General features: G+C 39.0%; 1 protein-coding gene across 2 annotated transcripts in view; it reads right to left on the bottom strand.

The window, feature by feature from the left end:
- Positions 1-21,481, bottom strand: part of ttc7b (tetratricopeptide repeat domain 7B) — a 51,338-nt gene that overhangs the window by 10,791 nt on the left and 19,066 nt on the right. Inside the window, exons 10-20 of one of the 2 annotated variants that reach the window (XM_061968425.2) lie at positions 21,340-21,477; positions 14,580-14,768; positions 11,777-11,894; positions 11,636-11,693; positions 9,246-9,318; positions 8,942-9,102; positions 8,748-8,864; positions 8,518-8,615; positions 7,648-7,890; positions 5,188-5,238; positions 1,330-1,470 (exon numbers count right to left, since the gene is read on the bottom strand). In XM_061968425.2, coding sequence (XP_061824409.1) covers positions 1,330-1,470; positions 5,188-5,238; positions 7,648-7,890; positions 8,518-8,615; positions 8,748-8,864; positions 8,942-9,102; positions 9,246-9,318; positions 11,636-11,693; positions 11,777-11,894; positions 14,580-14,768; positions 21,340-21,477 — 1,387 coding nt within the window. The remainder of the gene's footprint in view (positions 1-1,329; positions 1,471-5,187; positions 5,239-7,647; positions 7,891-8,517; positions 8,616-8,747; positions 8,865-8,941; positions 9,103-9,245; positions 9,319-11,635; positions 11,694-11,776; positions 11,895-14,579; positions 14,769-21,339; positions 21,478-21,481) is intronic. The other variant, XM_061968423.1, reaches the window with a different exon arrangement.

The raw sequence follows: 21,481 nt of genomic DNA, 5'->3' as shown, positions 1-21,481 counted from the left end.
TTGAAGTCACTCTTCCTTTATCGAGATCAAAAGATTGCCGATACAGGAAATTAGTTTGATGTGCTGTGTTTGATTAGATCACCTATATTAGCGAGCTGGAAATGACCAGCAGTGAGAGGAAATAAATGGCTGGTGAGATATAACAAACAACCCGTGTGTGTGTAATTAATTTAGTGTATATATCTTAATGTAGAAATAAAAAGATTGTGTCTGACATCATGGGAAGAGGCATTGCATAAATCAAACCTAAATGGTCCTGCTGGTCTGTTCATAGCTATGGTGTATTGTCGGTATGTGTGGGTGGGGAGTTACACTTAATTTAATTTCACAAGTTTTTTTTTGTCATTGCTAATTATTAAGGTTGATTGCAGTCAGAAGGGAAACACCCTCATGATGTCATGTAATTTTGAAGCTAATTGACTAACGGAAAATGTTTTCTGAATATCTAAACGCCCTTGATGGTTCATGCCTAATTCTGACAGACCTACTAAAAGGTTTGCCTGTGTTAAAACACGTGCAAACTTGATAGCACACGCAAAGCTAATATACTAAACTCTTGCGCAGAGGGTGAGTCTGAATCCATTTAGCGTGTCTTGTCTTCATGAATATGCGGAATTTATGCCGATTATAACAGCCACAATTTGGTGGATTATTCCAGACACTCCATCACAACATTGCAGCTCCTCCCAGAGCACACCTGCATTGTGCTAAAAATAGGTTTTGTTCGCACTTCTACAGTATATTGCCAAGAAAAAGTGCTGTGTGCTGCATATTCCACAACATAACACAACAGCCCAGGTACTGTAGAGGGAAATGAGTGTCTCCATGGTGACAGCCAGTATACACACAAAAATCTCATTTAAATAGAGCGATTTGCACCACATTTTCACTTGTTATCAATTGTACACACAGCCTTAGTAGATCATCGGCACTAATACTACACACAATTTTATAGTTTGCAGATGCTGTTTAGCACTTCTTATTTGGATCTTAGTAACTCAGGCTCTATTTATACACACAATGCTGGTGCCATAAGTGTCCACACCCTGAGAAAAATACAACGTTGGCACACCTTTTGTTTTAGTTACAGTAAGGCAATGACTTGACAATAGTTGTCTTCACTTCCTTACAGAAATATTATAATACTTCAAATTTCATTACGCCCTTCAAGTCATCCCACAGATGTTCAATTGGATTTCTTAATTTTTTACACAAACTAGTATTTTAACAGTGGGTGTGTTTCACCTTTTGAATACATTTTAATGCAATTAGGATGCAGTTGTAATTGTTACTAACTGTACTTTAATGTCTTTAGTATTATAGGAATACCTGCATGGAGCCAAATCTGGGCCAGTGTCATCCACGGGTGCAGGGGTCCGTGCTTGGGTGCACTGCTCTGTAGGGAAGACGCCACCTCAGACAGCGCCTGCTCCACACGACTTGCTGCTATTGATGTAGCATGTACAGAACCTGTAGACAGATGAGGAAACTATTTTAATCACTTTACACCTAGAAGTGCTAGACCAAGGTTAAGCAGCCATGTGCCAAGGTGTAGTCTTAATTCCAACCTAAATTGTACTGCTAGAGTTTTAACGAACTCAAACTTCTAGACGGAAAATGGAATTCTTGTTTACTCTCCAGACTGTCTGCGCGCCGTGGCACACAGTTTCCTATTCTTGAACTAAAAGCCTTTAATCAGTCCACACACAAACACCACATCGTGTTATGGGCCTGGATTATTCAGGTTAAGGTTAACTAATCTGAGCACCACCATGCAGACACAACTATATCACTCTGTACACGGATTAGTAGGTGAATTAAGTGCCCCTTTGTTACAGCATGTGAGGTTATTTCAGGCACACAAAGTAGCTGTCTCATCGCACTACACCAGTGCATAAAATTGTTAAAGTCCTGTGGATAGGTATTTGTGTGGCATAGTGGTTAGCACATCTGCCTCTTTGTCAGGAGAATCTTCATGTGGAGGTTGTGGCCCTTAACAACCGCATGTTTATGCCAGGAGACAGCCCAATAACACTTAAGTATTTTACTTCTGAAGCATAGTTTGGTATTATTTGAACATACCTAGTAAGGATGGCTATTGAATTCTGTACTTTTATATGTACTGACCGAATTCCGATTCACGTAAAATCAAACAGTATCATAATTAATACCTTTGTTGCAGACTCGGCACCGGCTCAAGCACTTAGTGGGCAAACGGGCGTATTTGTAGTTGACTGCCTCTCGGTAATGTTACGATTTTCCATTCCAACAAAGCAAGCATGCCTGACAGACGGCACTCAAATGTAAGGCTCCACTTCCCGCGAGTTCGATGCTGACCTACATTGGATATGCCATATACATGCTACTGATTAGCATTAGCGATTTTATATGGCTTTTACAAACTAGATGCAGAAAACTACAACTAAGACACAAGCTACAATCAAACATCTGGAGTGTATTACGTACAATATTTACAGTACAAACCCGTTGGAGGGCTCAACAAAAGATAAGATTAGCAAAGACTACTTCTTGATTACAGCAACACACCAAGGACAAACTTAAATTAATGCATACTTGCAAATAAGACTCAGAAGTTTAAGCAGAGTTATCATCATCAGCTCAGATTTAAAATGTACATTTTTTTAATTTAAATTGTATCATCTAAAGGATTTACATTTATTACAACATGAACACGTACAATCAATCAATCAAAGTTTACTTATATAGCCCTAAATCACAAATGTCTCAACGGGCTGCACAAGCCACAACGGCATCCCTCAAATACCACATCAGGGCAAGAAAAAACTCAAACCAATGGGAACAAGAGAAACCTTGGAAGGGACCGCAGATGTGAGGATCCTCCCCTGGGTGATCGGTGCGATGGATCCCGAGTGGATACAGTTAAAAATGTGAGAGGCCAGTCCAAAATGGGGCCATCAGGGCTACAAAAGTAACGAAAAGTGAGTACCGATATCGATTGCCAGATACCTGGAATTGGTACCGTATTGGTTCAAATGTGAAATATACTGATTCCTAACAGTTATCTAACACAAGTTTAAAACCTAAAAACTGAAAACTGGGGGCAGCAGGTGATGTTAAATAAACTTGAGGTCAACCAGCATCTAATAATGGATTGTGATAAAGGGTTCGCAGTTTCCCTGTAATGACTTGCATAGTTGGTTTCACGTGGGAGTTTGTAATACGTACATCAGGTTAGTTATCTGCAGTACACTATTGAATCACAAGTTAAGACTTTTGAATGCTTACATCGTTTGATAAAATAATATAGTGTATTGCGATACACAGACACAACATTAAAATATGCCTTTGTGTGTGTGTGCTTAAGTGCAAGTGTAATGCAGACAAGATTAATTCATATATTTATACGTGCCTATGTGTTTTACTTGCCTGTATACAACAAAAAATACATTTACACAAAGTTCAAGATGAAAAGAGTAGCATTATGTACTTTCACATGGATTACTCGCCGCTATGCATCCTTTTCTGCTGAGCAGAAAGCATAACAGTGCCATATTTCTAATCAATGACACTTGTTAATGTGAAGCATTGTGTCACATCTATATGTTTACAGCTGGCACAGCAACACACACACAAGCTGATAATTGAGTGAAAGGAATACAATGACACAATACATTTAAAGTTGTGACATTTCTTGCCGAGTTAACCTACAAAAAAACCTACTAAAAAATATGTTTTCAAATAATCGGTCAGGCATCACATAATGGATTGTGTAGTATATTTAATTTAAAAAAATTCTTGATGCGAGAATTGAATGAATGAAGTCACAGTCAATCTTTCAGGTAGTCGCATCATTGTGTACTAATGTATTGTGTCTAAAAATAGGTTGCAAATCTCTTTTAAACTCAAGCCCTTGTCTTGTAATTTCTAGTAATTCTTTTGTATATGTATTGGAGTCATGATGTCAATGTATTCCTTTCAAAGAAATGTAAAACCAACCACATCAACCTAATCTACACAATCCTCCTCGTAGCTGCCTGCCGACATCAAATAAAAGCTCACCAGCCACTCTATTTGGTACAGAAGTGAAGTTGAAAATGATAATGTTCTTTTTTGGGTAAAAATAACCACCCCCACGAACAAATTTGGAGTACTTGCAAGTAATCATCCTTTTTTGTGCAGTGGTACCTCAACTTAATGAGTGCTCCATTTAACAGTGTTTTGAGATAAGAGGTGCCTCTAAGCTAATTGGTATGCCTTTAGTTGCAAGCAATTTTTTTTGTTACAAACATCCTAATCATTAGTTGGCATAACAAATGTCACAGGGAAGTTCCGATCGAAACATCTGGTCTTACACGCTAACACTAGCTTGTAGCTAGAAATTGTCATAACTATGATTTTACAAGCATGTACAGGAAGAAAGTGAGTGTGTAGACCAGTGCTGACAAGAATATGTGGACGATATTCATTGTCTTAAAAAACAAAAAACAAACAAAAAAATGTAACTGAGTGTGTAGCTATCTAACTTGACGATGCAGTTTGAGTGTAGCACTGCTGGTCTGCACCATACTGAAGCACAATGATTCGATAATGCCAGCAAAGGACACTAAAAAATAAAATCCAAACGGCAGGCATTTTTCTATGAAGATACAAAGAAGCTGCTGATGGTGTGTTTGATGGAAAAGCAGCTGGAAAGCGATATCGTTGAAGTCCACTCTCCAAGGTAAATGCTGTACATTATTATTACATTACTTTATAAATCTACTGTAGTTGTTAGTGCAGTACTATGTTCTAATGTATTGTTTTGATACAATATTTCTTATCTATAAGTTTGTTTTTCTTTTTAAAAGGCATGTTACATTTTAAAATTGTGCTGTTTTGGAGGGGCCAAACACCAATTACATTTATTAATTGATTGATTCAATTAATTTCAATGTGCGACATTGACTTGAGTCACATAACCAATTCAGCTTGTAAGTTGAGGTACTACTGTACTAATGAATATACTCACAGACATGATACAGCTTGACAACAACTGATGCCATGCAAATATTTGTTAGCAAACCTAATAAAGTGGCCTTAAAGCGCGCTTAAATATTAGCGTTGTATTAATTACCAGGAGGAAAACCAGGAAAGTACTAAAACAAAAGTTGGAATTAACAATAGATGGCAAACTAAACGTGAGATGGAGGTTAGGTGGCTACTTACAAACAGAAATTATGGAAGAAAAACCAAGAGTGTTAGCGTCCTGAAGGCCGCCTTAAAAATATGACAGGATGAGAAACAAAAACAACAGAAAGTCCTTTGTTACTGTTTGAAAGAGAAGAACAGAGGTCAACTATAAACAAATCATTGTGACAGGAAAAGAACAGAGAAAAGTGTAACTTAATATCTAGGATGGGATAGGCTTATTCATCCCACAACTACTCTTTTAAAATGTTATGGTAACTAAAAAAACATTATTTTCTGATGCAAATTAGCGGCAAAGAAATAAACAACCAAAAGTATGTCATTTTGACAGCATCAGGTTGTTTGAGCTCGCCAGAGCAAATAAGACTGATTTGAGTCTGAACAATTCAAACAAGCAAGAACAGGTTATCAAAGCAAACCTGTACTAACAGCAGATATCAATGTGTCTATAAACAGCGATGTGCAATTACTACACAGGTGTTAGTTTGTAAGGCGTAAACAAGCCTTCAAGACGTCTCTCTGAGCTCATTGGAGCACATCAAGTTTTAAAAACCATCAGTGTGTAATTTAAACGGTTGAATAATCTTCAGCTGAAAAATATGTATGAAACTGGCAAACCCAGCATGTGGTTTGTGTATGTTTTGAAACTCCTTTTTTAAAAACTTTTCGAGCCACTTTTGTGAAACGTTAAGCAGCTTTAGCTCTGGAATGTTCCGTACTGTATACAGCAGCACTTAAAAGCCTTAAACGCCTCGTGAACTACAGTTTTTTACATGGTGGAATCATAGTTAAGCAGGGATGTCCAAAGTGCAGCTCAGGTGGGCAGGTTTTTTTAATGGCACATATTATACAATTTTTAATTATTAGTGAAATATATTATTAGATATCATATTACAATTATTTGTTTTGACACCAATATGGTTATGGTATTAGTTTGTAGATAAGGTAACACTAGCAAGCAGTCACGAATATGGAGTGACTTTTTGTCCAGAACATATTTTGCTTTAACCATTATCGAAGTATTTCTTGCCACTTTTTGTTATATATTTTGTAGAAGAGATTTCCAGTTCATTTGATCATTACTACACGTAGGAATTAGTTTTCTTGTCAATTTTTACCGTATATCTATATTTAAGTTTGACTTTCTCTTCTACTGTTACCAAATAGCATTATTTTAGTTTTACTAACATTCAAAGATAGTCTTGTTTTTGTCAAACCATCTTTTTAATGTATTAATTTCTTCTGTTATTTGTATTAGCTTCGGTGAATTCTCTCCTAAACAAAATGTGGTCATATCGTGTGCAAATAATACTAACTTTAAGTCCTTTGTAACTTTACAAATGTCGTTTTTTTTATAGAGATTGAACAATTTTACTCCCAGTATTGATCCCTGGGAAACGCCGCAAGATATATTTAGATCTGTAAACGTGTGTTCGCTTAACTTTATGTATTGCTTCCTGTTGGTTAAGTAGCTTCTTACCCAGTTTAAGACCAACCCTCATAATTTACTCACCGTTCTAATTAATTAACTAAGATATTATTAATAATTGTGACATATAATTTTGTTAGATCCATAAACCCCGCAGCTGCACACTGTTTATGATCAATTGCATTGATAATCTCTTCCATTATATCCATTAGTGCCATCAATATTGAGATGTTAGCTCTGTTATTGATTGTTTGTTTTATAAATTTTTCCAATTTACTGTTAAATACGTTTTAATATGATTTTAGAGAATTGTGGAAGTAAGGAACTGGTTTATATTTTGACAACTATTCAGTCTAATACATTGGTAAAACTTTTTCTATTTTTGTTTTGTTTTAGGAATTTATAGGTTGCAGATGTACATTTATGGTTCGGAGATCTCCTTAATAACCTTTTTTATCGTTTCTATATCAATTCCTTATGTTTTGTTAAAATCAATTAAGATGTTGGATTTAGATTTCTTTATCAAGCTAACATTTGGATGTTTTGTTTAGACAGCTTAGCATATAGTTTACCTACAATGGATTGGTTTTTAGCCTCTTTATTGCACAAAATGTATCAAAGTGGCTCAATGTATCTGAACGCCGCCCTCGTTGGAAAAAGCGTGGACACCCCTGTGTAAGGTAATTACAGCCACTTTAAGGCACCGCCTGACCCTTTTTTCTTAGTGGAAAAATGAGGCAACACAACCTGCAATTAATCAGGGAGTGGCCTATAAAAGAGGAAGTATAGTGCTTATAATAAACGGGACAACAGCAAAGTCATGAACAACTATGTATTTCTACTTGAAGTGGCAATGCCAATAAATCCCTTGGTACAATTCATGTCTGTGTTATCTTTTGGGTGCATTCAATTGTATATTCCTACTCTATTTTTCCTATAACACACTTACAGAGCAGTAGATAAAAAAATGCTTGCTAAAAACTCAATGTGCTCTTTTTGGCCGTAACTCTCCAAACCATGCTAGAAGCTGAGTGGACCTAGCGGCACGCTGGAGTTGGAGGAGAGTTGGCGAAGGGTGACGTGGTTGGAAATTGAGTGAGGCCTGGCTTTGGTGGTCGTCAGGGGAGGAGCAGGGGGAGCAGGAGGAGGAGGCAAGAGAGAACACTTTTTGGATGAAGGAGAAGGCGGAAGAATGAAAACAGGAGAAGAAGGGGAGGACAGCGTGGATATGGTGGAGAGGGAGGTGGGGGACATTGGTTCAGACCCAGTATGAGAAGAGGAAGAACCTGAAGCTAAAACAGAAACAAAAAAACAAATGGAAAGCAAAGAAACACAAAATACTTGTCAATCAGCAGTTTACGGACTAGAGTACTACAAACAGACAAGGAGCCAAGTCCAGATTTGTACAGTACTATTTGACTGAGACTATAATTAATTCAGGTTAAACAATTAGGAGAAAAACAGTAATACTGCATTTGTTTTTGGGTTTTGTAAACGGACATTTATCTATATTTACCAACATAAAATACCGAATCTTTACTCAGTCAGTATTATATAGGAAGACAAAAATATAACGAATAAGAGTTGTCTCTTTGCTTATTGTTATGCTTTTTGCAACCAAAATTTTTAGTTACAAGCATCCCCATTAGCTGGTATAGAAAATGTCACAGTGAACCCCGTAAGATACGCACAAAACATCTGGTCTCACTTGCGAGCATTAACTTATGGCTAGAGATCGACATAGCTTTGTTTTTCAACCATTGGAAAGATAAAGGTGAGTGTGAAAGACAGTGCTGAGAAGAAGCGGATGATATTCATTGAGTTAAAGAAAAAAATTATCATAAACATGACAGATATTTCCTGTAAAAATGACTGTAACTGGATTCATATGAGTGACTGTTGTGTGTGTGTGGACCTACCCGTCTCTGGGTCACTGAATTCTGGCAGAGTCATGGCGTTGAGCTGTCGTCGGTCCGCTACAGCTCTATCCAACAAACTGCTGCCTCGCCCTGAATCACTGTCAGAAACATGTATTAATTCATCTATTTTGAGTACAGGAACCAACTTAATGAGACGGTTGATAAAATTGTGTTGTGTGCCATGTGACTTCAATACCTACACACAGGTCTTGTGTGTACTGCATATATACCTGGGGTTTGTAAGGTTGTAAAAGCTCTTCCAGATCTGCAACATGTGTTTACAGGTAAGCAAAGATTCTTCTGGTCCTCTGCACATGCTCTCCAACTTCACCTTGGTGTATAGCAAGCTGCAGTATGCACAGCACAGGTCTGAGCACAGGGTCAGGTTGTGGTTTAAATTGGCTGTTGTGGTTGTGTGTCTTACTTGAAGTTCTCCGGATATTCAGAAAGGGCCATCTCTATAATATTGAGAGCGTCATGGTAGTGCTTCTGAGCTGACAGCAGCAGGGCCAGCAGATGAAGGGAGTGAACGTCATCCCCTTGAAGCTGTAAGGCCTGTCGAACATACCCTAACGCCTCGGGAATCTACACACAAAAAAACAATATCTATACAAAACTATATAAATATAAACTATAGTAATGTTGTTCATCATAGCTGACAATCAATATCTGGACTTAAACTATTCTGATATGAATGTTATGACTTTTTCTTGCTGTGTTATTATTACCTGTCTGGACACAGCAAGCTGCAGTGCAAGGTAGAAGGTTGCTAAATGGTCCGTTGGAGACAGACTTTGCGCTCTGCCAAAATGAAAAGTGGATTTGGTGAATATCAAACATGATATTTAAATGGGCTGGGGATCTTTCTGTGTGGAGTTTGCATGTTCTCCCCGTGACTGCGTGGGTTCCCTCCGGGTACTCCGGCTTCCTCCCACCTCCAAAGACATGCACCCGGGGATAGGTTGATTGGCAACACTAATTTGGCCCTAGTGTGTGAATGTGAATGTTGTCTGTCTATCGGTGTTGGCCCTGCGATGAGGTAGCGACTTGTCCAGGGTGTACCCCGCCTTCCGCCCGATTGTAGCTGAGATAGGCTCCAGCGACCCCGAAGGGAATAAGCGGTTGAAAATGGATGGGATGGATGGAATTTGGCCCTAGTGTGTGAATGCGAGTGTGAATGTTGTCTGTCTATCTGTGTTGGCCCTGCAATGAGGTGGCGACTTGTCCAGGGGTACCCCGCCTTCCGCCCGAATGCAGCTGGGATAGGCTCCAGCACCCCCTGCGACCCCGTAATGGATATTTAACACTCACTGCAGCTTGTTGGAGGGAAGGCAACAGGTTTATGAAGATTACTTGCTGCCATCTAATGGCATTTCTGTTAAGTGTAGTACAGTCGTGCCTCATTTATCACTGTTAATTGGTTCCGGACATGACCGCGATAAATGAATTTCCGCAGAGTAGAAATCCCTCCATCCATCCATTTTCTACCGCTCGTCACTTTCAAGGTCGAGGGGTGGTGGCGGTGGTGGGTGCCGAAGCCCATGATGTCAAGCAGTGGACAGAGACGCAGCACGCCCTCAAAGAGGAGGACAAGAAAAGGCGTAGAGCAGAAAGAAAGGAGGTGAGGGAGAATCTCACTACAGACTTTGGAAATCACAGAACTCTATTTGTGAATTACTTTTTAAAAATGTTTCTATTTTTTTTGGTGCTTCTTTCTTTTTTGGGGTGACATTTTTTTTGTTCACATTTGACTATGGACATGTTTTTGACATGAAGAAAGAATATGCCAGTGTGTATTATTAATTGTGAAGGACACGATGTAAGTTTATATAATTGATATTATTGCTGCTTCATTTGTCTCCATCTTGTTACATTGTTAAGGGTAATTATGAGAACATACAGTAATTAAGGGCCTGGTGCATAGGAGGCAGAAAAGTGTATGTAAGGTTACGTGGTGTGTTTGTGGGTGTCCCATGATATTGGAGGCCGGCACTATAAAACGGGCATTGTACCTGTATTTGTTGTGGCGAGAGAAGAAAGTAGAGCTGAGTAATCATTATTTTTGTTGACCGCTATATTGCACGAGTTGTTGGAGACTTTGGACACTTTATTGAAAGCTTTGGACACTTCCACTCCATGCTGGCTACAGACAAACTGAGCAGGTTTCTTTTTGTACATTCTGCTACTTCATTAAATCATTCACAATATTGCAACCCAGAACTGTGTGTGTGTTTACTGGCGATACAGAAAACGCATCAGACAAATACTGAACCCAGCTTTCTACCTGCAAGCGACAGGCCGATTCGGAGCTGTTATTAATAGCTAAAGCATAAAAAAATGTTTACTACCTTCTAAATACATTTTTGAACATTATGAGAGCCATCGAAACATTTAGTCACTTTTACACTATTTTAATCGAATATCGTAATGCTGTCAGAGGCTGAACCAATCAGTGGCCACAATACTGAACAGTGTGCTCTGATTGGTTTGTTCTCCTCTAGTAGTCAATACAACTGTAGTATTAATATTTGTATTTCATTTAGCCATTTTTATGCTTGAAAATGTTTAATTTAGTACCACAAAATTGGTGCTTGTGCTTTAAAAAAAGAAAATCTGATGTGGTTAGCCACAATATTAGAGGTGTGATGTGGCAAGCGACAACTGTACTACTTTCCTGTAGGTGCCTTAGAAGAATTACCGACAATTACTTATTACTGACATTCAAGGTCAAATGATGGAAAATGGGCATTCATTTTAATGGATTTTTTAAGGAAAAATCATGGACAGCAATGCAATGTAATGGCAATGCTTAAAAGGTACACTATATATTGCTCACAGTCCCTCAGGCGAACACTGGCATGGTATCAAGACGTTTGTTTTGGGATAGTAGTCAAATTATGTTTTCTTTTTTTTTTTAGCATTTCAAGGTTTCGCCAGTCTGAATTATTTTGTCTTTTACACTAACTGAGGTCAGAGTCTCATAGATGGGAGATGATGCAATGTACAAACAGACATGCATCTAACGATACTGTAGAGAAGGTTGGTATTGCTGTGGAAATCACGTGTGAAGTATGAGTGGGTGGAAAAAAGAGAAAGTGAAAGGATGCAGGCGCCAAACCTCTGAAAGGCTCCCAAAGCTTTCCTCTGGTATTCTTCTTCTGTGCTTCGCAGTGATGCTACAAAGAGGGCAGGCAAATGAATATGTATAAATATATGTAATCATACAATGTCTCATAGACTTGAACACACACACACTTACCATCGGTGGCTTTGAGGCTGTAAACCAGTCCAATGGCCAAGTGGCCTTTGGCTCTGAACTCAGCTGCTTTCTCGCCCATGTCAATTACCATCTTGGCAAAGCACTCACCCTCATCCCACTGGATTGAGTAGAAATGCATATAATTTCAAATCTTCCATACACTACTGAATATGAATGTCACAGTAATTTGGGGCCACAAATGATTTATTTGAATATGATTAAGCAATTTACATCATTTTTAAAAGCAAGAATTAGGCAAGTTTACATATATTTTGCATTTTCTCACATAAAGAGGGTTAAAAGCTTATATACAGGCTTTAATATGTGCATACAGGCTTTAATATGTGCATACAGGCAGCTTCCATTTCATGGCTTGATCTTCCTTAGTGGTTTCTGGATTGTTCCTGAATCCAAATCTAAATAACTTGTTTGAACTGGTGATTTTGGAATCAGCAGTTGCTTTGAAATTGATTCAAAAGTCCTGTAAATGTATACATTTCTCCTCAGATATTCCAACATTGTGATGGGAATTGTGCCTTTTTAAAGAGAGCTGGTTGTTTTAGATTAGCTCACTAAAACTGCCAGCTCCTATAGCTCCTCAAATGTATTGTTGCTCAAATGTATTATTATACACAACATGTAAACAAGTGCTTCCCTTTTCTTTTTACTATGCTGATGATGTACGGTAATGTGTCTGTGCAAGTTTTAATTTTAATTTTAAATCTTGCATTACTACATTCTTTGTATAATTAATGTAATTGAAATACATCTAAATTTCACTGCATCTCCAGCAGTCTCTTTGGCATCTCTGTCCTTTTTCTCTCTTTTTGTTTTTGTTCGTGCGGCAATCAACCGTCATATCACTTAGCTTCTTGGACTTTCCATGGGTCGAACCGAGAAGTTATTTTATGCTGCCAAATGCCAAAGAGAAACTACAAACTGCAGTCAATCATGATTACTAACAATTAGTTAATTGGTCTTGGCAGACTGGCAGTGTCAAGTTGCAAGACAATCCGGAACCTACAGCACAACTTTAGATATTGGGAAATGTACAGTACATCCGGAAATTATTCACAGCGCTTCACTCAAAATTCTACCAAAAAATCCCCAATAATGACAATGTGAAAACGTTTTTTAGAGATTTTTGCTAATCTATTAAAAATAAAATACGAAGAAATCACATGCACAAGCTCAAAAGTAAGTTCAGGTGCATCCTGTTTGGACTGACCATCCTTGAGATGTTCCTACAGCTCTTGTAAATTCAGTTGTATTGGATATGATTTGAAAAGGCACACAACTGTCTATAGATAAGGTCCCACAACTGACAGTGCATGGAAGATAACAACCCAAGCATGAAGTCGAAGGAATTGTCTGTAGCCCTCCGAGGCAGGATTGTCTCGAGGCACACATCTGTGAATTTGTCTTTGGAGATGAATAAAGTAGCTATCTATCTATCTAAATCTGTGAAAGGATACAGAACAATATCTGTTGCCTTGAAGGTCTCAATGAGGAGAGTGCCCTCCAGTAAATGGAAGAAGTTTGAAACAACCAGGACTCTTCATAGCGCTGGTCGGCTATCTAAAATGAGCGATCGAGGGAGAAGGACCATATTCAGGGAGGTGACCAAGAACCACTCTGCCTACAGTATCGCTTTCAGGAGAGAAGAGAACCTTCCAAAAGGACTACCTTCTCTGCAGCAAACTACCAATCAGGCCTTTATGGTACAGTGGCCAGACGGAAGCCATTTCTTAGTAAAAAGGACATGGCAGTCCTCCTGGAGTTTGTCCAAAATGCACCTGTAAGACTCTCAGACCATGACAAACTAAATTCTCTGGTCTGATGAGAAAGTTTGAACTCTTTGGCGTGAATGCCAGGCATCATGTTTGGAGGAAACCAGGCACCGCTCATCACCAGGCCAATAAACATCCTTACTTTGAAGCATGGTGGTGGCAGAATCATGCTATGGGAATGTTTTCAGTGGCAGGAACTGGGAGACACATTAGGATAGAGTGAAAGATAAATGCAGCAATGTACAGTGACAACAAGGATAAAAACCTGCTCCAGAGCGCTCTTGAACTCAGACTGGGGCGATGCATCAAGCACACAGCCAATATATCAAAGGAATGGCTTTAGGACAACTCTGCAAACGTCCTTGAGTGACACAGCCAGAGTCCACTGGAGAGATCTGAAAATGGCTCCGCACTCACTCTTCCCATCCAACCTGATGGAGCTTGAGGGGTGCTGCAAAGAAGAATGGGCAAAACTGCCCAAAGATAGGTGTGCCAAGCTTGTGGTTTTGTATTAAAAAAGACTTGAGGCTGTAATTTTTGCCAAAGGTGCATCAACAAAGTATTGAGCAAAGGCTGTGAATACTTATGCACATGAGATTTCTTAGGTTTTTATTTTTAATAGATTTGCAAAATTCACAAAAAAACTTTTTTTTACATTGTCATTACAGATTATTGTGTGTAGAATTTTGAGGACAAAAATTACCTTATTCCCTTTTGAAATAAGGCTGCAACATGAGCTGTGAATACTTTCCGGATGCACTGTAAGTGTATATTTGAGCCAGGATGTATATTTTTGACCCTGTGTAAATGAGACAAAATCTAAACATTTGCACCCAATTATTCTTTTTTTAAATGATAAAGGCTGCATGATGTGAATTATGCGTACTGATTCTAGAAAAATAATGATTCAATTAAACCATTAGGGGATAAAATGAATAAGATATCGCCCCTGATATGTGTGTGTAAATTTCTGAGTTGTTTGTTTTAACTGTATTTGAGAGCACTTTGGTTACCCAGTGCAGGGGTCCGATACACAGTTTGACAGCCAGCAGTGGGATGGTGGGGTCGTCGGGCTTTAGACGAATACACTCCTTGAGAACTTTAACTGCGCGAGCGGATTTTCCAGCCGCCATTAAGGACAGGGCGAGCTGATACCACAAGTGGAACTCCTCAAATGCAAATTTCATGGCCCGCTCCAAACACTGTAGATATCAAAAAAGGGTACATTTAGTTATTTACACAGCTGACTTTCAAGCAACTGGTGTAAGTAAGCTCAGTGACTGACTGGCAACCACGTAAATATAGCCTGATACATTTCAATACTAGCATATGTGCACGTGCAATCTACTGAACATACAAAAATGCATACACAGAATTTACAGTACATTATGTTTTGTATTTAAATAGTAATGATATAGAGCTATACAAAGGGGGTATTTCCTCAGTGTGATAAAGTACGAAGCTACACTACTACAAACTACAATTACAATATTAAACATATTATCATAGTAGAACCTCTCTTACAGTTCCAAGCTAAATTGAACATTGATCTTCGTAACATAATTTCTACTGCAGTAGTACCTCAACTTAAAGGGGTCATATGGTTTCTACATTTAAAACACTTCCCTGTGGTCTACATCACATGCAAGGGTGGTTCTTAGTATATATATATATATATTTTTTTTTTATAACTACTTTTTTTACAACTACAACATAAATGTATAAACAGATACAATGTATACACATGATGTCTATTCTTCCCTCCCTGAATGCTGTATTTAGTTTGGCAGATAGAAAAACAGTCCTTCCATTTAGGGATGAAAAAACTTCCAGGCTGAGGTTGTTTATTGATTGTCTCCAAATGAAATTACTGTAAAACTAAGCACATAAAATAATGTATATTAATACACATTAAATGACAAAAATGTGTAAAATTGTGTCAAATCGGCAGTACAGTCTAATATGAGCAAAAACAAGCAACTGAAACTATACAGTAAAAAAGTTATTACTTATCCCGCTAGCTTGATGCTAACATACAATGCATTTTGCCATTGACAGGCTAACAAAAATCAGCATCTCTATTGCAATCTTTTTAAACTGTTGCAAACATCCATACAATGACATTTTGAGAGAACAAACTTGACATGAAACAGCATATATACTTACAGGCATATATTCTCCAAACTCTGTGAAAGTTAAGTTACGACTGCTGACTTTGTACTTTTGCTAAACTAGCCTGCTTCACTGCATTGAATACTGACTGGCTACATAATCCTGTTGCATTGATTGATTGATTGATTGAAACTTTTATTAGTAGATTGCACAGTACAGTACATATTCCGTACAATTGACCACTAAATGGTAACAGCCGAATAAGTTTTTCAACTTGTTTAAGTCGGGGTCCACGTAAATCAATTCATGCACCAAACTCAAACTCGAAATCGCAAACAAACAACATTTTCAATGTAATGAGAGGGCAGTACAATATCAGTAATGAGTATCACAAAAATAAAAAATATGGGATAAGTAGCGAGTAAGTTAGTAGAATTCACCAGTACTCCTTTCTGCTAAGCTGTGCTGCGGTGCTCAGACGAACACCTTCCCACCCGCACACACTCTCCCTCTATTTCTCTCCTTGGAGTACTGATCGCCGACAGCACGTCTTCTCTGCTTACAAGAATTTGTCAGAACTTCCATTTTTTGCAGGGAATTTCCATTTTTGTCTTTCTTTCCGGGCATTCTTTCTTTCTCACACCTGTTTTGTGTGTTTTCACTACTGCAGCGATTGCACGAAAAGCCTCCATTCCTAACACTCGCAGTGTGCATGGGCTCATTAAAGGAGCGCAGCAAGTTTTTATGTTCCGTCATTTCATCAAATAACGCGACAGAGACGGATGGACATGAAGATGACAGAAAATATATCTATAAACAAAACCACACTTTGTGTAAATTGACAAAAAGGCGACTTATATAATACGTACAGAAGAGCAAGCAGCAGCTCATTTCTGTAACATTGAGGAATAACTTGTCAGCCAGTTTATACAATGTTTTACATATAAGCTACATGAAGGATCCCAGAATTAGTTTTATTAAAATGTTTGAAATTTTTTATAATCATATTTTTTATATCAATCCAAACCATTTAGAAATCATTGATGTAAATTGTGTTACAAATTGAGAACAGGAAATGAACACATGTGTTAGTAATTGCTATGAAGTGGAAAATGGGTAAGATTAAACAAGCTTTGCTTCTTCCTACTCCTTTTCGGACACGTTGTAAAGAGAAATGAAATTATGTAAAAAAGTGATGTATTATTGAAACTATATTTGTTTGAAATAAACTTTACCCTACCAACCAACTAGTTCAGGTTCCTCACAAGTAAACCTTACAATGTGAATGAATCCATAAATTGCTTTATTAGTTTGCAAGTTATTGTGATGTAGAAAATCCCATATTTATAAACATTTTCAGGGGATTTCCCATATTTTGAAAAGCAAATGTTGATGCTCTTCTTAGATACACGTAATAAAGGTGTCTGTGATACCCTGTGATGTTTTTTGGTGCTAAATTAACCACAACATTAGCGCTGCATTAAACATTATGTCGCAACTGGTCCGCTGTTTCCTAAAACGTAATGTTAAAAAAACAAACTTAAAACCTTGTCCAGCTGTTTATTGTTTGTTTTTTAATATCGGTCATCGACCTCCATGCCAACTAATAATCGGTGTCAGCACTGAAAAAACATAGCGGTCAATCTGTAATTCTTAGGTCAAAATTTCGCAACGATTATGTTTTAAAGACCAACCATCTTTAAGCTGCTTTCTGACCGTCTCTTCAGAATGCGCTGTTTTGTGGACAGTCTTATTTACGTGACTCAACTTTAACTGTGTCTTCTCCCCGCCAGCATTGTTTGAGTTTTTAGCACTTTCATATCGAGTCTACTGACAGATATAAAGTAAAATGTGCTGTTTTGGGGCCAAGCACCGATTCAACTAAATGTAACTCATTTAAATGGGCAACGTTGATTTGAGATACAAGTGTTTTGAGATAAAATCTCTGTCACAGAACCAATTAAGCTCCTAAGTTGAGGTATTACTGTATTATTTCTTCTACTGGATCTTATTAATGTCACACCGCGGTGAGGGATGTCTTGTCTTGGTTTTTTTGTGTCTTGTGAATTTCATGTTTTAGTTTGAAAAACAGGCAGCACGGTGGTAGAGGGGTTAGTGCATCTGCCTCACAATACGAAGGTCCTGAGTAGTCTTGGGTTCAATCCCGGGCTCGGGATCTTTCTGTGTGGAGTTTGCATGTTCTCCCCGTGACTGCATGGGTTCCCTCCGGGTACTCCGGCTTCCTCCCACCTCCAAAGACATGCACCTGGGGATAGGTTGATTGGTAACACTAAATTGGCCCTAGTGTGTGAATGTGAGTGTGAATGTTGTCTGTCTATCTGTGTTGGCCCTGCGATGAGGTGGCGACTTGTCCAGGGTGTACCCCGCCTTCCGCCCGATTGTAGCTGAGATAGGCTCCAACACCCCCCGCGACCTCAAAAGGGAATAAGCGGTAGGAAATGGATGGATGGATGGAGTTTGAAAAACAACTCTCCTCTCGTTTCAGGTCACACCTACTCAGTGGCCTAGTGGTTAGAGCAGCGTTTCTCAAAGTGTGGGGCGCGCCCCACTGGTGGGGAAAAGAGACATGACAGGTGGGGCGCGAGGAACGGGAGGACATTTCACTTTCATTATTTTTTTTTAAATTATATTCTTAGATTTTTTTTTTTTTACTATGCTTTCATTTTCTATACACACTGTAAATCACTTTGTGATTCTGTCTGTGGAATCCGCTATATAAATAAATGCAAATTACTTATTTTTCCTGTAGGCTTTAAATGTCTCGATAGGAGCGAAAGTTTGACAGACATAGCAACAGTAACTAATGGGGGCGGTGCTAAGCGGATCAAACTTTCGCACGGATGGGTAGCAGGCTAATGTGTGAACCACAATTACACAAAATGGATACATTTGTGACTGGCACCTCAAAGGTCGTCGAGCCAGAGCCAGAGCCAGCGCCTGCAGAAAAACAAAAATCTGACGGGCCTAATCAACCATAAAGCCAACCGAAAAGAAAATATGATGAAGGGTATCTTAATGCTCTTGGACTCACGGCAGCGGTGGTGGAGGCAGAGAGACCCCTGTGTGTTCTGTGTCTAAAAGCGCTAGCAGCAGACAGCATGAGACCCAACAAATTAAAGAGACACCTCGAGACCACACACCCCAATCACGTCAATAAGCCACTTGATTTCTTTCAAATAAAACTGACAGAGTACCGTCAACAGGAGAAGCGCCTGGTAAAAGCTACATCAGTAAACAGTAACGCTCAAATGGCTTCATATAGAGTTGCATACAGAATTGCACAATGCAAAAAAACATGTTATGTCCTCGGTTTCACCTATGTGCTTATTTAGGTGTCTTAATTTAATAATAATCAGGCAACACGTTTCAACTCAATGCCTCGGATCGCTCCCGTTTATTAACAACTTCGAGAGTCCAAACTCTCCCTCCCTCCCGTGACGTCACACACTGAACACATGCTACGGTGGCTCGGACATGACAAAACAGTACATGACACCTCACACAATTGCTGAGCAGCTCATTCTCCCCGCTGCAATAGACATGGTGTCAGTCATGCTTGACGAGACAAGCGCAGCAAAATTAAAAGCTGTCCCACTGTCAAACGACACAGTTGCGAGACGTATATGCGACATTGCAAGTGATCTTGAGGAACAACTCGTCGACACATTAAAAGAAAGTCGTTTTGCTTTACAAGTGGACGAAGCTACTGACAGCAATACTGTTCATCGCATACGTCCGCTTTGTGAATGGCGAGTCACTGCGAGGATTTGCTGTTTTGCAAATACATCAAAAATAGAGCCACTGCTGATGAGCTGTTCAAGATAATGGACAGTTTAATCAAAGAACACGACCTTTAAATGTGAAAACTGTGTGGGCTTTTGCTGTGATGGCGCACAGACCATGCCAGGGTCAAGAAACGGGCTGCAGGCTCTAATAAGGAGGGTTGCGCCAAATGCGCATTGGACACACTGTGTCATTCACCGGGAAGCATTTGCGTCAAGGCAGCTCAGCCCCCGGACTCAATGAGGTTTTAACAGATGTTGTGAGCGCGGTAAATTTGATCAAAACACGACCACTGAAAGCGCGGCTGTTCTCTGCACTGTGTGAGGAAATGGGAGCTGATCATACAGCGGTGCTGTTTCACAGTGAAGCAAGGTGGCTCTCCCGGGGCAAAGTGCTGTCACTTGCCCTGACTTGCCAAATGCATAGCTCCTCCTTTTTTTGTTGTTGCAAAGATTGCAAAGTGGCACTTTTATTTTATTTATTATTGAACTTGATGCAAGTTATAATACTTGTTTTGATTTATTATTGAACTTGATGCTAGTTATAACACTTTTGTTTTATTTATTATTGAACTTGATGCAAGTTATTTTATTTATTATTGAACTTGATGCAAGTTATACCACAGCTGCACAGTTATTTTATTTATTATTGAACTTGATGTTATGTTATGTTATTGAGTTTGAATGTATACAACTTGATGTTCAATAAATTTGAAAATGTTAAGCTTGGCATTAGCGTTCTGTTGGGGCGATGGGGGCAGGTGGGGCTTGAAAACTCCCCCTTGTCCAAAGTGGGGGATGACAAAAAAAGTTTGAGAACCACTGGGTTAGAGTGTCCGCCCTGAGATCGGTAGGTTGTGAGTTCAAACCCCCGCCGAGTCATACCAAAGACTATAAAAATGGGACCCATTACCTCCCTGCTTGGCACTCAGCATCAAGGGTTGGAATTGGGGGTTAAATCACCAAAAATGATTCCAGGGCGCGGCACAGCTGCTGCCCACTGCTCCCCTCACTTCCCAGGGGGTGAACAAGGGGATGGGTCAAATGCAGAGGACAAATTTCACCACACCTAGTGTGTGTGTGACAATCATTGGTACTTTAACTTTAACTTGCCCTTCCTCATGTGTCATTCAGTCTGACGTCATCCCTGATTGTTTCCACATGTTCCCCATTACCCCATGTGTTTTATAAGCCCACGCCTCCCTTTGTTCTGTGCCAGAATGTCTTGTGCATCTCCAGCGTCATATCCAAGCCTTGTCTTGTCTTGTTATCCAGATCCTGAATATCCAAGTAGGTATTTTGAGTTTTCCTTTTCTCCTCTTAAGCAGAGTGAATTTTTGTTTGTAAAGTTTTTTCAAATCGAAGTGGTGAGTTCAGTTTACTTTTACCGTCTCTTATTTTCCTCATTTTTTGAGTGACCTTTTGTTAATTATTTCACTAGATAAGACATCAGCGTAGAAGCTTTATAGCCAAATTGTTTTTCCCTCCTTTTGGAGCGTCTTTTGTTGTTTAAATTTCATAGTAATATTCCGCGTTAGTGTAGTTAGAGGTTGTTTGGAGTGCTTTTCGGTTTGTTCACATTTTGTGAAACCTTTTCGCCTAGTTAAAGTTTATAGCCATTTTTTGTATTGCCCTGACTCAAGAGGTGAAAAGTGAACTTTTCAAAATAAAAGCCTGACGGATTTTTCCCTATCTCTGCATCTGAATCCTATTTTTGACAGAGTCCTGACAATTAATGTATTAGCAGTGTCTAATTAAGTGTCCTGTAAGTATATACCTTTCCACAATCCCCAATATTGTGACTATATTTTAGGCACTATGCTAAAGCACACTAATAATAAGCTAAAATATGACTCACCTCAGATAGCATCTCATACTGCCCTCTTCTGCCTAGTGCTATTGTAAGCAGGTCGTACACCACAGAGGCAGACTGTAAACTGATGATTCGATCATTATTGTGTTCAGGAATCCTGCTTAGTACAGCATCGCGGTTAGCCTGC

This window comes from Nerophis lumbriciformis, linkage group LG08 (assembly GCF_033978685.3).
Source record: "Nerophis lumbriciformis linkage group LG08, RoL_Nlum_v2.1, whole genome shotgun sequence".
NCBI classification, from domain to species: Eukaryota; Metazoa; Chordata; class Actinopteri; order Syngnathiformes; family Syngnathidae; genus Nerophis; species Nerophis lumbriciformis.
Note: the sequence above shows the minus strand (reverse complement) of the source record. Positions and strands in the feature narration are given on the sequence as shown.